The sequence below is a fragment of the Cryptomeria japonica genome, chromosome 9, assembly GCF_030272615.1.
Source record: "Cryptomeria japonica chromosome 9, Sugi_1.0, whole genome shotgun sequence".
NCBI classification, from domain to species: Eukaryota; Viridiplantae; Streptophyta; class Pinopsida; order Cupressales; family Cupressaceae; genus Cryptomeria; species Cryptomeria japonica.
Window position 1 is genome coordinate 615,389,939 of NC_081413.1, and position 23,638 is coordinate 615,413,576.

A 23,638-nucleotide genomic window follows, 5' to 3' on the forward strand; every position below is an offset into this window, starting at 1 on the left:
AAGGTGATGCATGACAATGGAGTAGAAGAAAATACTCCCTAACAGGATATGCGATAATTCCCATAGTGAGATGATCAAGTCTTGATCATTGAAGATTTTAGGTTTCCTCTTAGATTTGATGATAACATTATGCAAGATCAAAAAGGTAGAGTTACACCTACATAAACAAACAGCCCCACGAAGCCGCTAGGTTTTCAATTTTTGCCTTCATCTACAAATGGACTAGTTCAAGATTCACATTATGTGTTTCCTCCACTCAAGGATAGCATTCTAGTGGAAGGAGTAAGGAAAGTTCAAGCATTCAAACAATCATCAAAATTTGTTTTACCCAAAGTCTATTAGAGGAATCATTAATCACAAGATCCATTGACTACATCAATTTCTCCTCCTAAGAGTGAGGTGAAAAGATTGAGCTTGTATGTGTTCAATAAATTCAAGAAAGTGAAGGTGAGCTTGTCTTTGGTTGAGTTGATGAGAGTGCTTTAAATTAGAGAAACATTGTTGGAAAGTTTGAATGACACTACCACGAAGGCTACCACCGAAAATACATCCAATGTTCCCAAAAATCTGACAAGTTCTCCTCAATCCAATATAGCTCAAAATGCAAATGTAGTCCAAAGTGCACCATTTTCTTCTCAAAGTGAACTTGATTTTTTCCAACAACTACCAAAATACTATCTACATGGTTCAAAGTTCATCCAACCCGCCAAAAGAAGAAAAAAAACAAAGAACACAAGTACACCCAAAGATGATTGTGAAGTGAAAAGAAATGATGCAACTAAAAATGAAGATGCTACAAAAGTTAAAATCTCATTTGATGCGGTCAGAAGCTCAATAAATAATGAAAATGTGGTGAAAGGTGAAAATGCAACAAGGAATGAAAATATTGTCAAAACCGATGAAGCTGCGAAAGGTAAAAATGTTGCAAGAAATGAAAGCTCAAAAGGGAATGAAATTATGAGCAATACAAGGAAGAAAAAAGAAAGTTCAAGTTCTCAAAAGGAAAAAAAACAATGATCTTTTATCAAAGAAGAGATGAACTTTCTCTTTTTCTTTTATCTCTTGGGATTTTTTGAAAACTTCTACACAACTGCTTGATGGATTCAAGTGCATCTAAGAATATGACGCCCTTAGCTATATGTAGAAGATTGTGCTTTACTCCAACACCCATGAATAAGAAGGTGAATCAACTAGATAAGGCAGAAGTCCCTGTTGTAGGAGAATCAAACAACATCCACATGCAGCTGGTAGTAGATTCGAGGATTCAACATTTTATTGATAATTCAGTGGTAGATATCCCAAATAGAATTAATAGTACCTAAAATTTTATAGACATTTTATTGAAAAATGATTTGTAAATTAAGATTTTTTATGAATCTTAGATAGAATAGTACCTAAAATTTTATGATTATACTATCGTTGCTTTTTCCCTAAATGAGACAATACCAAGCTTGAGAGGAATGTCATGTTGCAATTCCTTTAGACGAAAGGACTTCAGATCATCATCTTAATAGGCCAAAACATCAATATACTCGCATATAAGTTCAATGAACTTATTTTGTTCTTCTTCAGTACAACACTTACCAAGATTAACCATTTTAAGATCAACTTCTAATCCAAGTTTAAATCTCTCATACTCCATGGTGGAATCACCTCAAGTTTTTTGTTGCATCTTCACAAAACAAACATGCTTATCAAACAACTAGTCAAGTGAAACCAAACATTTGGGAATCTTGTTCCCTTTCAATTATAATAACTCTTCACCAATCTTAGGATTTTCCTAAGAAACTGACTATCGAGGAGGTGACTCACTTCCTTCAAAGTATAATTCATCAAAATTCTCCTTTCTTTCGAGAAAATTGATGATTTGCTTGTCGTCATTGAAAACCTACCAATGATTAGAATTAGCCAGAACACTAAGCTTGGAAATCAATTCCACAATGTACTTGTTTTGACTAAAGTCTTTATGTGAAACCAAGAGAGTAACCAATGTTGCAAAAGAACCTTCTTTGTCATTAAATTCTCTAGGAACTACTGAAATATTGAAAGCATCAAATGCCTCAATACAGTCCCAAATCATGTTACGATATTGTTGTAGTCCCAAATGCCTCTAACCAAACATACTACCAATTCAACATCTCCTTGAGCATGAATATTTTTAATACCCTTTTGTGTGCAACTTCAATGCCCAATAGCAAAGATCCATACATTGTAGTATTGTTCGAGTTGTTGGACTGCAATTTGAAAGAATAAGGGAATATCTCTCCTTGTGGAGAAATAAGAACCATTCATGCACCACCCGAAGAAGCACAACTGTCACCAAACTCTAATGTCCAAATGGAATTAGAATCACTTCAAGTAGGATCTTTAATATTTGGGGTAAAACTTTCAATTGAGTCAATTGTGACAAGAGATTATTTGGAACTAGTTGTAGAAACTTCATCTTCACTTGCATGGACAAACTTATTGTTGTCTGAAAGTGATGATGATCCATATGTTTCAAACTTATTTGAATCTTTAGGCTAGTCTTTCGCAAATTTTGAGATTTCATAACTACGATAGTAATTTCTCATTCTGGTAGACTCAAAAAGAATCTTGGATCATCAAATTTTACTACTGTATACTTTGTTTCCCTTTCAGCAAGAAGTTTATGCATAACTCCTTTAATAGGAATCTTGGCTTGAGACATGTCCATATTTGGCTTTCCTCATACATCCTAAGAGCATACCATAGGATGAAGACATATCCGCAGCAAAGACTGTCTTCTTTTCTAAAAAGGATGCGAATGCAAATTGTACATCCTTAATTTTTCCCATAAGAGGCACTTGTTTGTTCTCCATAAAATAACAACTACCAAAAACCTTGGTTAAAGTGAAGCCTAGTGCATTGACTACCTTAGCTGGAATAAAATTATTTGAGGCACTAGAGTCTAAAATACAATTACTTACCTTGAAACCATTAATCAACAAGGAAACATAAAAAATGATCTATTCTTCTTGGAATTGATGAGGGAATGGTAACAAGGTTATTAGGTAGACTTTTGGGCTCAGGAGTCGTGAAAATATTTTGAGAAAGATTTTGCATTAACTAGTCACTTTATCCTTCACTAATTTAACCAACCCATCAAATTGGTTCAAGTTAGCTTGTAGGTACTCTACCTCAAACATTTGAACCTTAGTTTTCTTAGCATGTTCAATTATATCAAAAGGTTGAAAAGAACTTGCTGGAAAAGAAACACTTGATTTTGGTATACTAGAAGGAACAACAGAAGGATCTTTGGTAACAATAAGAGGATCTTTGGTACTTACATGGTTTTTAATTGTTGTGTCCTTAGGAAGAATTGGTAGTGATGTACCTCTGTTTTCTATGTTTACCAATAATTGAATACCATCCTTCTTCACATTATCATCTTTTGAATGATATGATTGGCTTTGAGAATATGTGAGCATTGTGTATGCTTCACCATGAGATTGCTTAGGTTTTGCAGAATCTTGATAATGCATGAACTGAATTGTAGAGTCGCTAGTTGTATCTTCTTCTTGATATAACGCAACAATATCCTATGTCTAATCTTCACAAGACAAAGGTTCACTTTGATTAGTCTCATAGTATCCCACTGTAGAGTCAAAAATATCACCCTCATCACCCTTAGTGGCAATTGTGACATGTGGCACCTCCCCCATGCTGCTTGGAGGATAGGTTTGCCAACTTGTCCTTTTGTCCACCGAAGAAGTCCATGTCAACTTCCCCGGAGGCATTACCAACTCTGCCGATTTGATAGATTTGTGGATCCAGACACAACACAGAGACATCTATGTGGCACGCTATTGTCCCGCCAACCTTCCAGCCAACAGGTGGTCATTGGGACATTACGACTTGCACCATGAAGGAATCGTAATGCCTCCCTGCACGGCCACCAACATTCAAACTTGTCCCTTAGCCTATATCCTTGGTTTTGGGACATTTCCAGAGGATCTTTTGATAGATTGGAGAATTGCTCTTGGAGACACCACCACCATTGTTGCAACATCGTCAAGCTACCAAGTTTACCAAGCATACCAACACTTGCCAAGCGCTAGGGGAGTAATCTAACTCTATCTTGCATTCCCAATATCTTGTTTATTTTCAAATTACCAAATAGCATGGCATTGTCTTTGTATTTGTCTTTGCATTCTTCTTTATCAACTTCTTCATCATCTTCCTTTCTCATGGCTTTTTGGGTTGTCCATGGAGGTGGAAACACTAAAACGAGGGTCTGACTTAGGCAGACTCCAAAACACAACCCCAAACATTTTCTCTCTTGCATGTGTGTAGGCACAGCTTCGTGAAGAGGAGATTAGTTTGCAGGAGGCTTCATAGCGTGGACCAGTTGTGAGATTTCCTTATTCTATAGTATTTTCCTTATTTTGTTTCGTAATTAATGTTTTTCATAATTTCCAATATTGTTTAGATGTTTTATAAGTTTTGTCAGCATGTCTAGAGCTTTCTCCTCAGACTCTGCGCTTCATTCATACAGGACGATAGCATACCACGCTCGTGTCCCATCTCTGCGTGCTTGTCCCGAGAACAGAGGCTCTACAAAGTCGTCCAGAGACGCTCCTTGGGTGTTGGACACTCCTTGCATAAATATGTCATCCCCTAGCTCATCTTAGCGTCAATTTGCAGAGGTATCGGAAGGACCATTCACTCTCTGAGGACTCATCATTCCTGGGCTATCAAATTCCCTCTGTTACACCCACTAACGCATTTGGAGGAGGAGCTTTAAGGACTAGCCTCTCTGGTGGAGGAGGCAACTTGGCTTGATTCTTTATAGCATAGTTTGGAGCAGGATTTGGGTAACTCCCCCTAGGAATATCTTTGTATGGTGTACAATACATATTTTGAGGAACTTTCTTTTTCAAGGCAAGCAAATCATTTGCCAATTTTTGAATCATAAGATCCATAGTACCTGGAGTGGACGGCTCAAAGAAAGGCACTACCTTTATTTTATTGGCATCCTTCCTTATCTTACCTGCCATAATAAGATCATCTTCAACTTTTGTCGCCAAAGTCTGAGAAGCCATCAAATCAATAGTTGTAGTTTTGCGCAGCAAGAAATCCACCTCTCGCAATTGTGCATTGATGAAAAATCACTTGAGATTTTGTGGTGTTGGTTGAGCATTTGCCGAAATCTGATTTGACAACTTATTGAATTTGGCAATGAACTCACTCATGGGCTCATGTGGTTCTTTCTTCATTTGTGTCAATTGTTCCAATAGGGCATGTGCATCTTCAACTGGCTTAAACCTTGCCTCAAAGCAGGTTTTAAGTGTATCCCAATTAGTAATGGTTTATGGTGCCAAAGGATTAAACCAATCTGCAACATCTCCTTGTAATGATCAACATCTCCTTGTAATGTCTCAATGAATAATCTCGCTGAAAGATCTTCATGTTCCACACCAAGAATGCCACATGCAATATAAAAGGTTGCAATGTGTTCATTTGGGTGTTGCTTTCCATCCCCATAGAACTTAGGAATGTTCTTTTGTGAACCTTGTGGGAGTGGGTGGAGTCATGGTGTCAAATTGAGAGGGCAAAAATTTTGCCCCCATGGACCTTGTGCTACCATTACACCTCGATTGAAAGGTGGAATAAAAAATATTTGTACCTAATAAATCACCAAAGGTCTTGGTGCACTTGAGGCTTCACTTGGAATAGGAGATATCTCACTTGTAGGGGGAAATCTCCTTGTACATTGTAAAGGAGAAATTGATCTGGTAAGAAAATAATCAAAATTATTCTTTTATAGCAACTCAAAGACAGGATCAATGATACCTTGATTTTATTTGCTATGAGTATAACTTGGACTGGACAGATTAGAAACTACAAGAATAACGTAAAAATAAGAACACTTGTGTGCTACAACCAATAACTTAAAGGACTTAGTTATGTGTTCTCCCCAGCAGATTCACCAAAAATTGTTGGTTGAAAATTTTACAGCGGGGTATCTCAAGAGAATGTGTGGGTGATCATCGAAATAGCCTACTCTCATGTATGTGAATGTAGGAATAAGTAAGAAAAAACACCCGTACTCATTAACTTTCTTCCAAGCTGCCTCTGATACTCTTCTCTTCTTGAGTGTCTTGTCAAAAGAGAACATATATGATCCATAGAAAGCATCTTGAATACTTCTATAATGATGTCTACCAATCTTCATGGTTAGTTGATCATAGTATGTCCATACTGGCACTTTTGTTCGGTCTCCTTCCATGGTGAGCCCAGGGAATTGCCTGAATGAAGCTGCCATGTATACCAAATATGAACTTGTGTAGAAAGTAAGAGTGGTGGGCACCTGTAAAAGTTGTTCACATAGGGCATCACTGATTTGCTCATTCCAGAAAATTTGTTGCACACCTTTTTTCATGATAGATATATACTTGTACGTATGTCTTAAATATATTAGATTTCTTCAATCCTTTGAGTCTGCTGAGGAGAGTAATCATGTCATTAATATCTTCTTTGAAGTCACTCCAGGAAAGTTAGGTCATTTGGTGGTCGTGGCTCTCGGCTTCAAGAGCCAATTGGTATCGATATTCTTGTTACAAGACTCTTCATTCTGATTGTAATGAGCTTGATCTTTCTCTATAGTGATGTTGACATGTGAAAGAGGAGCCAAAACTTTAAAAACTTTATCAATAGCTTCAGAATCCATTCTAACAATTACTTTACCATCATCATCCCTAATAGTCCTTGTCTCCATGTCAAAATGAGAAGCACACGCAAGAACGAATTTTGGTTCTAGAGTAGACATTGGGAAGGATGAGACTAGATGGATGTGACTATTGAGGAGTTGTTGCATGCATAGTGATGACAATTGTTCCTCGGTCCTTTTGAGAAATTCGAACTGTAGACACATAAATCTGTCGGCTAAATTAAATAAATATTTAATAATTTTTTAAAGCACCAATGTTCTTCTATTAATTAAATTTACATTTAATTACTTCATTTCAACCCCATTCTACTAATTCAATTAAATAAGTTTCATAAATTTATTTAATTCAAAATCACTAACTATTGTCCAACTATTAACTAAATTGATAAATTTATTTAATCACTCCCTTTCCTCTCATTTAAATAAATTAAACATTTATTTAAAATTCCCAATCAAAATCCCTATTTAAAAATATTTATTTAAAATGCTCACCCACTTGAATTCTCCTACAATGCCCACTTGCTCACTATTTTTTTCTAAACCCTTCTATTTTAACCTAAACCCACTTCTAATCATTTGCACAATCCTAATCCCAAATTAACCCTCAACCCACAGAGTCTTAAATGCTTCCCTTCTTCAACACACTAACCCACATGGGTCTTGTGCCTTTGACCAAGGCCTAACCATGGGTAAACCTCGCACAAGAATTTACCCTTTGGATAATTGCTTTGACATTTTGATAAAACCTTTATCCAATAACCTAACCACATGAGGTTATCCTCATGTCCTCTCAAGCGTTTAATGCTTCTTCCCTCTCCTCCCAATCCCTCTCATGATGCCACTTGTCACCATTGCATTGGTGGAAGTTGCAAACATGGGTTGAGGATCATAACTCTGTCATGCAATCCTAGCCCTCCATAAGCCAAATCAATCTTGATCCTTCAATTGCCCATTTTGCCTATAAAAAGGAACCCTCATCCGCAAGCAAAGGAGGAAGCATTTTTAAGTATTTTTACTATATTGACATAGACACTCATATTTAGCTTTCTCATAGCAATTATATTTGTGCATTTTCATAGCAATAGAAGTTCATTTTCAACCATTCAATCCTTCATTTGGAATCCATGGCTACATGCTAAAACTTAAAGCTACACTCAAGCATTGCATTTTGGATCTTGGAGAGGAGAAGAACAAGGGAGAGACATCAAAGAGCACAATGGGAGCATTTGGAAATTTTTAGTTCATTTGGTTCATTTAGTTTTAGTTGAGACTATTGAGACATGGGCCATCTAGGACTCAAACCTAGAACCTTCCATACGTTGTTGGAGTGCTCTACCACTGAGCTACTGGCCCCTCTTGGACCAGTCCATCATCGGTCCAGGTGTGGCTTATCTCCAACACCAACGCCCCCCCTTAAGCCACACCTATCGTGTGCTTGGGGCTCCTAGCCTGGACTTGGCTCTGATACCATGTTGAGACATGGATCAGCTAGCACTCGAACCTAGGACCTTCCATACACTGGTGGAGTGCTCTACCACTAAGCTACTGGCCCCTCTTGGACCAGTCCATCGTTGGCCCGGGTGTGGCTTATTTCCAACACCAACAGAGACTAATATACTAACCTTTGAGCTTCTTTTTTTTTGTGTCCTCCATTCATGTGCATCATTTTTTCACCCACTGTAGGGCCCATGTCCCACATTCAACACTAACAAGTTAAATTTTTTACCAAAATTATTGAAACTTGCAGATTTTCCATGCACAGGTCTCGTTTTAGCCCATTCGCCATGCAGTTTAGCACTTTTGTTTTGAGTTTGGCGCTTTGGCAAATTTCTATTTTGGCACATCTATAGGTTTTAGCGCTTTTGTCACTTCTTTTAGTGCAATTGTCATGTTTTAGCGCTTTTGCTCTATTTTAGCGCATTTGCTCTTTGTTTTAGCGCTTATGTTTCACTACAGTAGTGCATTTGTTTGCAAGTTTCCAAGGAGTTAGATTAGTTTCTAATTTACTTTATGTTCAAGTTTTCATTTCTTTAAATGTTTACTTCTTGCAAGTTAAAAAGAATTTCACATTTTCATTTGGTACCATAAAAAGAACTTAACTCACAAAAGAACCTTCCTTTTTCGCAAGTAGCTCACATTTTATTTTGAGGCAAGCTAAAAAGAATAAGATAGATTAATATTTTTAATCTGCATGCTTAAAATAGGCACATAGATTAACTAAAGGATCAATTAATCATTGCATGTTTTGTTTGTAGAGTGATAGGTGTATGCTTTCCCCTTAATTGGGTGATCACAATCTAGACTCACTATTTCATTTATTGCAAATAAGATAGATCCATTATCAGACATGCCCTCCCAAGAAGCCCATCAGGTCGGTGAAAGGGGAACGACTAACACCAAGTATTCCAACCCACTATAATCAAATGTGGATTGTGATGAAAATTACATTCAATGGTAGTATTCATTGATAGTCTTCCCCCAGTATCCTTGAGATATGTAAAGCCTTTTTTCTAAAGGTTGGGAAGCCTCTTGAGGGAGTATCATTGACGCACCGAACGGAGCCCTTATTATGAACCTTAAGTGTAGAAACTAGCCGAGTAAATAACCAAACATTGTAATATCATAGTGCAAGGGTGGGGAAGAATCTGCCCCAAAACACTCACCATATATCTCCCAAGAAAATGATCCAATTGAGAAGCAATTCTCTTTGGTTCACTTTCTGGTAAAAGGCAAAAAAATGGGCGCACCCTCAGGTGTGACAAGGCTATTTGAGTTGACGAAGTATCAAGATGTGGGTTATGATATTATTGATGACCTTTTTGACAATAGAATAATATGACTGATTTGTATTCAATTGTTCAAAACCTATGGAAATCATTGGGGTTTGAAAAGATCCTATAACATAGACATTTCATTGAATTCATTTCAAAGTTACCCTACCAAGAAAAGAAGTGTTTATGTGCTTGATGTGTATTCTTGTAAAAATCAAACATTCAAAACAAGTACATCCCATCAACTAAGCAAAACAAAATCTCAACTAAGAATAATCTGGCTCAAACATCAAATTCTTAGGGTCTATAAATCTCTCGAGTACATCAAGAAATCCATCTATCGTCGTTTTAAGAAGAAGCCAAGTGAAAAGAAGACCCAAAAGAGAAGAAACTTCTTGTACAAGAACCACAAGCTTTTGTTGAAACATCATACCTTCCTCCATTGCTATCACGATTTTGACCATGGTTTCACCTAAGATTTTGAACTAGAACCCCTCGCATCACAAGCTTTCTTTCAAAGGAGGGCTTTATTATATCGTCACAATCACGGTCAACACATTCCTCCATCATACATTCCACAACTCGCAATCACTAAGGTTCCACATTTCCGCTTTTTCATTTTCTTGAGTCATTTTAAAAACATATCTTCCACATTTTCCTCTCAAATCATTCAAAGTCAACCATCAAACTCATAATCACCTAGTAGAAATTCCAAGGTTTACACTCATTTCAAAGCTCACAATCAAAACATCAAAATTTTATTCAACTCTAAACACAAAGAGGTATTGTCCCTAGTTCTTTCAGATATTGCCCATCACACCAACATAAATACTTTCTAGTGTGTCTCTACATCTAGGATCAATCATCCTAAGGGGCATTACTAAGCATCATAGATAGGTTAAAGGTATCTTTTGAGTGCATCCTCTCATAGCTAGGTAGCTTGTGATTATAACAAAACAAACCTTGCTACACCTCATTTTATGATTGTTGAATACTAAGAAAGCAATCCCAAAGAGGACTTTGTTAACATCCAACCTTTAGTGTAAGAGATCACTCATCCACAAACATTTCAACTCATCATCACCATCATCAAATCTTGGAACCTTAGGAGGGGATCAACCACCCACTTTTTATCTCATTTCACAAACACAAGATTCAAACATGGCTAAGACAAGGTCTTGTAGACATAAGAAAAATGAAGAGAAACATGAATCAAAAGAGGAAGAAGACCACAACCCCTTTCATCGTAGAGAATTTGCAAAGGGAGAAGAGCCAGATACTTCCACACAAGAGGAAATTGAACAAGCAACACATGACACCAGATTTAACAAAATCTTTGATGAGATTCTCAAGGGGAACATCGATGCCCATTTCCTAAGACTTGCTTAAGTGGGTTCAAAATTTCCTTTAGACTTTGACGTATCACAACTTAGAGAAACACCAGAGAAAGCCCAACAACGTCATCAGGAAGAGAGAAATCAAAACAAGAGAAGGTTGAGGAATGCCCACAATTACAACGACAACCAGTATCAACAAGGGAACGTCCCACATCCTCTCATAGAAATGAATATTTTGAGACAACAAGTACAAGACCTTGCCCAACAATTAAACTCAGGGAGGCCACAAAAGAGATACTCTCAAGGATATTTATCCATATCCATTTGATAGGAGCATTGCCATACCTTCTTTCCCACGCAATTTCAAGACTCCAAAATTTGACAAATACAAAGGAAAGGGAGATCCAAGAGACCATGTGAGAGAATTCTACTCTGCATTCTTAGAGGCTGTGTATGATGAGACCTACTTGATGTGCCTCTTTCCTCAAAATATAGGAGGATTGGCTATGCAATGGTTTTCACGGTTGCCAAGTGGAATCGAGACATTTGAGGACTTAGTGCAAAAACTTGTTACTCGTCATGTGCGCAACGTAAAACGTGATGTCTCCATGGCCAATTTATGCAACACTAAACAAAAGAATGGAGAGTTATTCTCAACATTCTTGCAAAGATGCAAACACCTTTCTAGCAGACGTGTCTTCCACATAGTTGAAATCTTCATTTCAAACTTAAATGAAGAGATGGAATTCAACTTGGAAGTCAAATGTCCAGACTCTTTTGAAGAGGTGATAGCCCAAGGACTCAAAATCAAGAAAGCCCTTATCAAGAAGGAACTTGTCAAAATCTACAAGGACAACAAGGATGGTCCTCAACTGACCTACAACAGTGACAAACTCAAGTTTTGGTCCAAGAACAAAAACATAGTTAACGATGGTATTATAGACACAAGGACTGTCAAGATCGCCCAACTATGGTCAAAATAGTCGAGCAAGCTGATAATCATAACAAAAACAACCCGACCCCAACAACAACAATAACAACCAAGGTAATCCCCCAAATAATTAGGGAATCAAGCTCTCAGCACACAATAAGAGGCACCTAAGAGAAGGTACTCTAACTACAAACTGAATCGAACATATACACCCTTGAGAGAACCTCTTGAACTGGTATTATGGCAACTCATATCTTCCAATCTTATCACGTTGCCTAAGACATCAAATTACGAGCCTCAGGTTAAACCTACATGGTGCGGGGATAATGAGTATTGTGACTTCCACAAAGGAAGAGGGCACAACACAAACAATTGCCATTAGCTAAAGGACATCATTCAAGACCTCGTTGATCGGGGTGAGATAGAAGTGGATGGCCACACTGCAAAAACTTCCAATATGGATCACAACATGTTCAAGAATCCACTCCCGTCATATGAGAAAGGGGGTCCCTCCCATCAAGGTAAGAATCAAGATAGCACAACAAACTATACACATGCACCGTATGACTATATTGTCAATAACCTTTATGATGCTAATGAACAAGTTGCAACTATTACAATCAAAGGCAAAGATCCCATATGCAATGTTGTTACCTGTTGTAGAAAGATTACCTTAAAAGGAGCACCATCAAGAGTGGCATACATGCCCAAACAATATAACCTTATGGACCAATTGGATAAGACTCCAAAACACATTTCCATATTAGAACTTTTACGCCTGTCACCCTCACACAAAACTAACTTGGACCAAGCTCTCCAAGAAGTGTCAATTCCATCCAACCTAAACACGGATCAATTTCAAGCCATGGTTGGAATTCTCAAATCATCACCATGTCTCACTTTTGCTGAGAGTGACGATGCATCCAATCAACAACCGCATAACGCCCCTTTCCACATTAAGGGATTCATACATAAACATATAATCAAGCAAGTTTTGATTGACAATGGAGTTGACCTTAACATTTGCACCTTACAATTAATAACAACATTGGGATATGCAAAAGGAGCAGTTTATGCTAGAAAGAAGATCACCATCAAGGCATATGATGATGCGGAACGCTCCTCTAAAGGGTATGTTACTCTACCAGTAAGGGTAGGACCTATGGTGAAGGATGTGGTTTGTCAAGTCCTAGATCTGCCTCTTCCATACAATCTCCTACTGGGAAGACCATGGATTCATGTTGTGCAAGCAGTACCATCCACCTACCACCAGTGCATCAAATTTCTACATGACGGAGTGGAGATTACTATCCTTGGTGATTCCAATCCATTTACCTTCTGCAATAACATTAGTCACCATCTGAACATCATGATGCCCAACAACAAAGAAGCCACCACCTCATCATCATACGTCCACCCAGCTTCTCTCACTAGTACATAGATCCCTACACCTGAATAGGACAAGCTAAAATGAAGGTAACAAATGAAAGCCCATGAGAATATAACATTAGCCAACTTTTATGTGTTGGCCAACTACCTCTCTCACCTAGGACTCATGGCAAACCACAAATTTCACTCCAGCCACCTATTGCAGCAATTACCTATTTATTGACTCAGTTCACCCCTGGAAGGACCCAAGCGGAGGAGAATATGGAAGAGTATTTGGCCAAATGGATCTACAAGGACCCTATAGAAAAAGGTAAACAAAAGGTAAAGATTCCCACCAAGAAGTATGGAAAAGGCTTCACCATAATGCAAAAGATGAGCTATGATGGTCATAGTGCATTGGGATCCTACAAACGGGGACCGCACGAGCCATTACAACCCTTGTTAAAACCAAGAGATAAAACAAGACTTGGATTTAATCCTAGTCTAGGGGGCTCTTCTAAGTTCAAGCTTACAAGCAAACAAAAGAAACCAGCTTATAAGCCCATCACTCCAAGGTTAAATCTCTTGTTCATTTCAAACACCCAAGCAGCATAAGCAACCCCGTCAGATACAATACTTGTAGTAGTTGTCGACAAAACTTTCACACCTGAAGACATCCTTATAAGATACAATGGCATAATTCTACAAAGTGATTATGAGACAGATTCACATGAATACGAATGGGATTATTTAGCTTCACATGAATCTGAAGGGGATTCTGTTGATACTTTTGAAGATAAAAGAGTTGAATGAGATGCATGGATTAAAACCTTTTGGGATCTGGATACTGGGGATACTTCTAGGAGAGATATGTCACCTCCCAAGCCTGAATATGAAGAGGATAGTACCAATGATGATCTCGATACCTCCATCCTGTCCATAACTGACTCATCATATGAACTCAACCTAATCAATGAAGCAATGCAAATCATCCACCCAAACTTATTGATTGGGACCAACAAGATCCCCCATACCTTGACACCTTCCAAAATGATGAGGCAATAATAGACTTTCTCGAATTACGGGATAACATACCAAGCAAGGATCACAAGGTTGGGTTTTCTATTGAACTCAACAACGCAACTTACTTTGGAGCTAATGCCAAACCTTTTAGTTGCAAAAATATAATTGTGTCGACTTGAATTTCATCATCAGAATACTACCTGCAACATGTTAGTTTCACAAAATACAAAGGATATGCTACAGGAAATCCAAACTCAACCAATGAAACTACATGAAATGAATATTAAAATGAAAACATTATTTTTACCTTCATGATTTAAGTCTCATTGTGTTCTAACTCCACTATTCCTGGTTGCAAATGATGTGCTCTCAGACAAGCACTGATAGCTTCCAATATGGCATATGAAGAATGGACTGATAAATGATAGTTAACTGATACTATGATATGCAATGCAAAATGATTATGCTAAATGAGAAATGTTAATTGCTTCAAGATTAAAACTCACGGATGCATAAGTTTTTACGAATGGTTAACTTGAAAACTCACTTGAAGACTAACTCTTTCTCAACTCAAACTCCCATTTTTATAGACTTTTGAGAGGATAAGATGACGTGGCCTAGATCAACGGTTATGATCATATCTACAGATTTGGATGGTTGTGAGCAAAGGTGAAGGTTGAGAGAAAGGAGGAAGAAGATGACAAGTGTCACTCATCTCACCTTGACTTGGTTGCTGACTAAGGGAATCTAGGGATGGCTGGAGAAGATTTAGGCATGAGAGGACAAGTGGACTCAAGTCTTTCCTAAAATGTAGGGATGTTGGAGAGAATATAGAAGAAGGTTAAGAAATATGTGTACGTACACAATATTTCATTTATTTTGGAGGTTGGAGATAACTGATGAATTAATATTTAAGAAATATTAATATCTTTAGCCACGTTATTGATGAGTTGGCAAAGGAAAGATGAAGTGGAGATGGAAGGATGAGTTGGAAAAGGAATTAAATAATTAAGAAATTATTTAATATTTGAGACTATATGATAGAAGAATAACCATTAAATAATAGATATTTAATTGATTGATTAGAAGAATAATTAAATATTTAATTAATTGATTAGAGGAAAAGGATAAATGAATTAATTAATAAAATATTTCAATTAAATTAATTAATAGAAAGACATGAAATGAATTAAATAAATTAATCTTTTCGAATTAACTATTTAATAAAAGAATAATTATTAAATATTTATTTAATTGCTCATAGCCAATTTTTAAGTGTATACAATAACAATAAAGAATGGATCTCCTAGTGAAAATTGCATTGCAACTCTTCTAGATCCCAAAAAAGTAAAAACAAAGGATGCATCCAAAGATGAAAACCTCTCTGAGTCGCCTGAGGATGAAAGGTTTGACATTCCCCCCTTCATTACAAATCAGGAACGATTATCTATCCTTGTGGAGGATACAAAATAAATAAATCTGGGAACACCAGAAAATCCCCACATGATACACTTAGCTTCTTCATTAACTCTAGAGGAAGTTCCTAATTTTGTAGTGTTCTTTCCAAAAAGACGGGTCAATTTTGTATGGTCCTATGTAGACATGCCCAAATTGGATCCAGATCTAGTAATGCATCACTTGGCAGTAGCAGAAGGAGCTAAACCAATGAAACAAAAGCTCGAGAAAATACATTGTTGGGTGAATATTTTGTCAGTAGCATACCAATGACAAAATATGTGTTTCACGCACAGCTATGATAAGACAAATTATTTCCTCTCATTAAGGGGAGCTTCCTTGTTGGAATTTTGGGTATTACAACACTTATACAAAACAAAATTCGGGTGTAAGCTTAGAGCATGTAATTCTTTTTTTTCAGAATTAATGTATTCTCTCTTCACTTGGTGATATTTCTTACAACTAAATAAACTTAACCACTAAATTAAACTTCTTAACAAAGATACAAAGATCCTCAATATTTAGACAACCTTGTAAGCCCAAAGTCTTACGTAAGTGCAACTACTTAAATCACTCCTATTTCAACTTAAATCTCAACTTGTAGCTCAAAGTCTCAAAGATGTGATCAAAGATTCCTAAAACTACAAGTAATTTGTAGAATACAAAGCTTCCTACGCAATTACTTAATTATCAGAAGATTTCCCAAATATGTAAACAACATAAAGTTTATTTCCACAATTAGAAAGCTCTTTCGTAAACCTTCACAATTTCACCAAAAGATTCAAGATCATAAGGAACGATTATGAGAACTAAACATAAGAATGGTTCCAATCACAGTCACAATCTTCAATCCAACACAAAGTTTGGACAATAGTGGATTAATATCTTTATTTCCTTGAATCAACATTTACATCAAAAGCACAAATTCTTAATTGAGATAAAAATTTGGCAAAGTTTTGCTAAGCAGTAAAAAGATAAATATGTACAAATGAGGGTCCTCTTTATATAGGAAAAGAGTGGAGAAAAATGTGGGCACAGTTGACTAATTCTTAAATCCTCCATTTTACCCCCAAAGAGTTACGCTTTTTTCAATATCTTCTACCTCTTGAGATAAGGAAGTTTTAACACCTTGCATTTGACTTTGAACAACTTCAAATTCAATCAACAACTTAATTGTTGAATCTAGAAGATGGGAACCTTCTTATTTCAAATGAGCAATCCACTCATCCACTACTTAGCCCTTGACGCCTACTTGTTCCACCTTCTTGGGAGCCTCAGTATCAATTGAAGAAACAATTGGTTGTACTTCATGAGAAGATTGTGCGACCTAGAGAAGCACACTGGTCAACTAAATTATTTTCATCTCTTTCTTGATCAAACCTTTGCATAAGAGAATTGAAAGCAGTTTGAGAGTCTAACTTGACACTCTCATGTGTCTCCACTCCAAGTTCTACAATCTACATAGTATAATCTCCAGGTTGAATATTATCTTTATTCTTGCCTGAAGATGGCACCATAACCTCAGCATATTTCCTTTTGATAGTAGGATCCACCAGCACCCGAGAAACAATCTTTGGTTTTTTAGTACCTTTAAATTTGGAAGGAGCCAATTGTTCAAAATCAAATTCATCTGGTGAAATTACATGTTTCTTCCTTTTAGGTGCTACCATATCCATCCATGGTGGTAATTTTGTGTTAGTAGATGGAGTTGTGGCCTCCTTCTGAATAACAACCGGTTTCTGAGGAACATTTTGACTTGAAGTTGCAGCAATTGTTGATGGAATTGTTGGTATCAAGGTTGTGGTAACCAATGGTGTTTTTGTTGATGGAGCAGTAGTTGTTGTTGTTGATGCCTCCTTGGAAACAACTGTGGATGGTGCACTAGTGGCAACAATGGTACTCACACAAGGTGGAGCTTCAGCCATGATTGTTGTGGAAGGTAAGGCCACCATTTGTTGCTCTGCAATTACTTGCTCCATAGATTCAGTAAAATCCAAAATTCAAGACTCAATAATAGATGTGGGAACATCATCAAAACCAAAGAGAATAGACAATGTAATATATTGTTGATCACCCTCCCACTGTGGTAGTTTTGTATTCAACCCTTCATTATTATGTTCATCTTCTTCTTGATCAGAATCTAATTCAATAGAATGACTAATAACTTGTGTAGGAGTTGATACATGTGAAGTGGTGGGGGTATCGCTCTCACCTTGATGAGATGGTTCTTCAACCTGCATTTCCTCTTCATGAGGAATTTCTCCTTCTTCTTGTTCTTTTTCTTTCTCAGCCTCTTCAATAGCTTGTTGCTCTGGCTCCTCTATTTGTGTCACGTGTACCGCTGAGGAAGATTCACCTTTCTTAGACCCTTTGATAGTGAATTCAATTTTAGGTCATTTTTTCTTGGAATGTGTCGAAGGGATTGATGGAGGTGCTTGCACATCTACTTTGCTTTTGGCCCTCAATTCAGTTGTTTTACCAATTGGACCATCACTGTTATCATCATCCCTGGAACTGGAAGGAAGTTGCCTCATTATGATCTTCTTCTTCAAAAACCATGCATTAGTATTGGCCAAGATAAGGGCAATTCTTTGAGTAATGGACTTACTTTCCTTTTTTGACCATTTGATGGGCAGCAATGGAGAATCAACAATTTTCCTTTCAAAATAGACTGGATCCACTATATCATCAGTATCCTCCATTGTCATTGGGATTTTAGCCAAATCAAGATTTTCAATTTGTTCTAGGGAGAGACGATTGAAATCCATTCTCCTCACATCTTCATCATTTTCATAGTCTACCCAAACATCTTCGAGCCAATATACATGAGTATAGCTCCTCTTAATTTTGTTCTTCATTCCACAAAAATCAAAATTATTATGAGCCTTGAACCTCCTCATGGTGTTCCATTGCATTTCTTCTTCCATATTTTTGGCCTTTGGGTTGGTCATTACTGAATATCAGCCAATGGCTTCTAAAAACTTTAAGTTAGTCTTATGAGCCTGTGACTGCTTTTCATGCACATGGGTCAATTGCTGACATAACTCCATGAGTACAATCTTATCAGATGGATATCTTGGCAAAATGAAAGGTTCACTTGTGAAACATCCTATGCGGATGTAAGTGAATGTAGGAAATTGGAGAAAGACACAACCAAAATGAGAAACCCTATTGTATGATGCTTCTGAAAGTCTCTTCTTTTGTAAGTCCTTATCAAACATGCATTTCCATACAGCAAAGAAGGCATCATTGACCCTTCTGAAATGACTTCCCCGATTCTTGATTGTGAGCTGATCATAATAGTTTCAAACAAGAACTAACCTCTTGACTTGCCTTTTAAAACTAAAGCTCAATGCCATAAGCAACTAAGAGCTTAATGTCGGATTTTAAAACTCGACTTGTCGGCTGGAAAAGACACGAAAGTTGACAAGTCGGGTTTTAAAACCCGACATGTCATCTGGGAAGAACACGGTCTGCTAACATGTCGGAATTTAAACTCTGATATGTTAGCAGGGGAAAAACTTAAATCAACATGTCGGGTTTTAAAACCCGATATGTCAGCAATGAAACCCCAAAGCAACTAACATGTCGGGCTTTAAAACCCGATATGTTAGCAAGGAAAACATCAAACTAACTTAACATGTTGGACGTCGAAGCCCGACATGTTAGTTGGAAAAACATACATCTCTTGTATGTCGAATTTCAAAATCTGACATGCAAGAAGGGAAAAACAGATCAAGGAGATTAGGGCATTCCCTCGCATGTCAGGGTTTGAAACCCGACATGTGAGGATAAAGGGAAAAATAAAGGAGATTAGGGCATTCAGATTCTAAATCTCGACATGCCCTAATCCACAACAAAACAAACAAAAACCCTAACGCACACGAAAAATAAAAACACAGAAGGAAAAGAAAATGCAGAAAGAACATACCCAAAGAAAAAGATCAACTCTTTGATGAAGAATTCACGAAAATAATCACCAATCACGAGCCACAAACGAAAAACGTGGAGAGCAGATGAGAGGGGAGCCAAAACGAGCGAAAGATGCAAAGAAAATGACTAAAAAGAACAAAAAACTTCATTAAAAACCATAAAAACCCTAATTAAAGGTTGCATTAAATGCAACAACACACCACTACAGGTTGGAATTTAAAGTCTGACCTGCAGCTAAAGACCCCTACAGGTCGGACTTGTTTAAAACTCAAGAAGACTGCACATCGAACTTTAAAGTCTGATGTGCAGCAAGACTCCCATGCAAGTCGGCGTGCAAGCTAAAACTGCAAATCACTACGCATCGGACTTTAAAGTCCGATGTCCAGTTTAAACCAAAAAAGCACCCTGCAGGTCAAACTTTAAAGTCCGACCTGTAGGTAAAACTGCAAAATCTAAAAATTTAAAAACGACAAAAACAAATGACAAAAAGCAAAAAGCAACTAACCGACGAAGTCAATTAACCTTTCCCAGAGGACGTGAGGTATGAAACAAACCAGTTTCGTAGGGCTGCCTCACGATTTTAGTCATGCTAAAATCAAGGACAACAGTTGGCTCTGACTAGGGAACAAGTTTTACCACTTGAAGATTGTAGAATCCAAAACTCTGAGTGCCTGTATCCATTAGGGGATAGAGTCAGCGACAAAAAGACAAAAAAAAACTATACAAACATTTTACAATATGTACAACTTTGCTTCTGCATTGCTCTTTATTGAGTAAAGAGCTTCAAATGTTCTCCACTGTGAGGTAATGAGAACGGGGAAACGCGAGCAAGTAATTATTCTCACCACATACTTCATGAATAGTGAAGGGGCCTCCCCATAAGGAATCAAATTTCCCGTGCATACCCTTTGGTTCCCTCCACTTGTTCCATAACAAGCCCTGATCACCTACTGTGAACTCATGAGAAGTCGCCTTTTTGTCAAATAACACCTTCACTTGGCTTTGGTGTGCAGCAATTCTATCCACCACCTCTTTGGTGTGCAGCAATTCTATCCACCACCTATGCCCTTGTTTCCTCCAACTAAGAAAGAAACATAATCCGCTTATCAAGCGAACCTTGGTAAGTTTCATCTTCAACGGCCTTGGCAAGCTTCAATGCTGGAAGTTCCAAAGTGATAGGAATTTCAGCATTCAATCCATTCAGAAGTTGGAAAGGTGACATGCCAATTGATCTTTTAGGAGTTATATAATTTGTCCATAGCGCATCATGGAGAGCCTTATGCCAAGTCTATTGTATCTCATCAACAAGCTTCCTGATAATTGTAACCAGGTTCTTATTGTTTGACTCAACCAAACCATTTCCTTGCAGATAATAGTTGGACAAATGCGAAAGGGTAAACCATAGTCGAAACAAAAGTCAATGATCTCATAAGATGAAAAACAACGAGCATTATCAGTTACAATCTTATGAGGAACACCAAACCTTGAAACGAAGTTTTCTTTCAAAAATTGGCCAACCACTACTGAAGTAGCTTGCCTTGTTGGAATTGCCTCCACCCACTTGGTGAAGTAATCTTTCGCAGTGAGAATATACATGTGACCTGCACTAGATGTTGGATTGATAGGTCCAACAAAATCCAATCCCCACTATTGAAATGGCTCTTCAATTACCACTAGCTTAAGAGGAAGTATGGCCAACTTAGGCTTGCCAACAAACTGCTAACATTGTTCGCATTTGCGAATCCAACTGTATGCATCCTTAAATAATGTTGGCCAATAGTATCTTGCACGCAAAATTTTGTGCAATGACAGGAGCAAAATAGTGTCCACCACAAGCAAGATCATGAAAAGCTTGAAGTAACCTTACTTATTGACTTTGTGAGTTTCTTTCTCCATCATGGGGCAGACTTTATCAAATTTAGGAACTGTTGGTTTCAAAGTAGGGAAGACTTGCTTAACATTAGGCACCATGTGCAATGATAGGGTGAACTTCATTAATCACATGACCCACCTCACCTTTCCCAAGGCAGACTTTCTTAACTTTGTGCACCAACACTGAGGCGAACTTGGTGAAATTTATGCTCTTTCCCCATCATCTATAGGGCAGACTTGGCTTGATATATGACCCTTTAGAGGGCGGACTTGCTTACTTCCATGGTACCTAGCCTCTTATCTAAGGCGGATTTTATGAAGTTTGATGCTCTTTACTTAGGGCGGACTTCAACATTTGCTTGCACCTTCAACTTCATGGTAGGGCGATCTTTTCAAGTTGATAACTCACCTCACCTTTTCCTAAGCGAACTTGGTGGATCTCAGGAACCACAACCTTAACCAAAGGCGGACTTCATCATTGTCAGGAACCACATGATCAAAACTTGAAATCTCCATAACTTGTACAATTTTTACCGGATCGCCTTGAAATTTGAAAACTGTGCTTCAATCATTCACTGAATTCCTCGAGATTCCTATAATTTAGAAGATTAGCTTTTTGGATCAAAACATGGATTTTGGGAGGAATTTGTTGATCATTTTGATGTATCTCAGTGTGAACAATGCGAACCCTAAATCCACTTTCTAAAAATAGAAAAAGCAAGGTTCCCTAAAAAATAGGAAAAACTTTCTAAAAATAGCCATTTCGGGGATCGTGCTCAAAATGCCAAAAACTAAACTTCCTAAAAAATAGGAAAAAGCAAAAAAAAAAAAACTTTCCAAAAATAGAAATTTGTCCAAATTAGCTCAAATCAATTGCAATTTTCGTCCTTTGGACTTTCTAGACACAATGACGACATCTAGACTCTATTCTAATCGTGGCTTGCACACATTAACTCATAATGTTGAAAACTCGGGTCGCTCAAAACTGATAAACTTGGCAATACTGACGCAAGAAGGTCACAAGGCTCTAACAAAAACCCTAGAAAGCAGGAAAAAGGGAGGGTCCCCATTTGCAATGGGGTGATGTGTGAAAAAGGTCACAACGAGCTCTATATAAGCTAGCTCTATCTTGGGGTATTTGCATGGTTTTCTATCTTCTCAAGTCAAATTTAAATTTGCTTAAGTCATTTTAGTTAAAAGGAAGTTATTGTGGATGATTTATTGTGAAACTGTTATGTTCATACTATTTACAATTTGTTGATTATAAGTTGTAGTGCATGGCTAGCATGAACCCTTAAAAACAAGTTTGACTTCGATTGCTTCTCACTCATTGATATGCATACCTTTTTATGGTATTGATGATTGTTCATGGTGATTTGAATATCATTAGCTTTCCTTTGAAAATTGCATCGGCTTTGCCTAGTTTTTCATTTGTATGGCGAAACAGAGCATGGTTGAGTTTCACTAAATCGTTCACCATCCCTTGCATTTTAGTATTAGATTAAGATTCCTCTCAAACTTTATCCTTTTTCACTTTTTTTTCATAGTCATTAGTAGTAGTAAGAAAAACACGTCATTGAAAATCATTCAAAATCAGGTTCATAGGGCATTTCCTTGCTTTTGAGTGATCATCTCCTAGAACCATTACGTAAGCCCTATTGGATTACTAGCAATCACATCAACCATTAAGACTATCCACACGTCAAGACCTGATAGTAAACCTTGGAATCATCTCAAGTAATCATTCAACTTAGCATTTGGGAGGATTTTGTTCAAGAGATGATAGAGTATTCAATACTTTATTCTATGTTTATAGTGACACAAAACACACATCAATATTATTGTGAACTATTGAGATAATGAGAAGTTTTTGCTGTTTTTTTCCCAAAAGAGTTCCCAAAATAAATTTTGCTATATTGTGAGTGTGCCATTATATTTTTCTAATACATTTAAAAATCTTTTAACATTGTTTGTCCTACATAGATTGATTTGTGTTATTTCTCTTTAGGTTCTGAATGTCTATTTCATTGGAGACGAAAGAAAATGTATTGATCTACCTTTAGTTTTCATTTCAACAAGAATTTGGTTGCCACTATTTTGTTTGGATGTTTGATGTTGCAGAGGATTACAAAATCCACAAATTAATCCAAGTGTATTGACAATTCTGAAAATATCTGATCCTCATAAAAAGTGGCATCTGGTCCGAGAGTTATTCTTTTGTATCTGATTCTATGTTTTCCTCCATTCACCTAACTTA

At 37.2% G+C, this 23,638-nt stretch overlaps 1 protein-coding gene across 1 annotated transcript; it reads right to left on the bottom strand.

The window, feature by feature from the left end:
• Nucleotides 1–4,715: 4,715 nt before the first annotated feature.
• Nucleotides 4,716–17,555, bottom strand: LOC131858553 (uncharacterized). Its single transcript, XM_059211833.1, has 2 exons — nucleotides 17,097–17,555; nucleotides 4,716–5,051 (listed from the first exon to the last, which is right to left on the bottom strand). Exons 1-2 carry the CDS (start codon nucleotides 17,553–17,555, stop codon nucleotides 4,716–4,718), a joined length of 795 nt encoding a protein of 264 aa, XP_059067816.1.
• Between the last annotated feature and the right edge of the window lie 6,083 nt (nucleotides 17,556–23,638).

Excerpts from the sequence above, each read along its gene's own strand:
- LOC131858553 (XM_059211833.1), bottom strand. The coding sequence starts at position 17,555 with ATGGAGCAAGTAATTGCAGAGCAACAAATGGTGGCCTTACCTTCCACA. Across the intron at positions 5,052-17,096 it reads TCAAAAGGAAATATGCTGAG|ACTTTGGCGACAAAAGTTGA; the intron begins GTTATGGTGCCA and ends ATGGCTTCTCAG.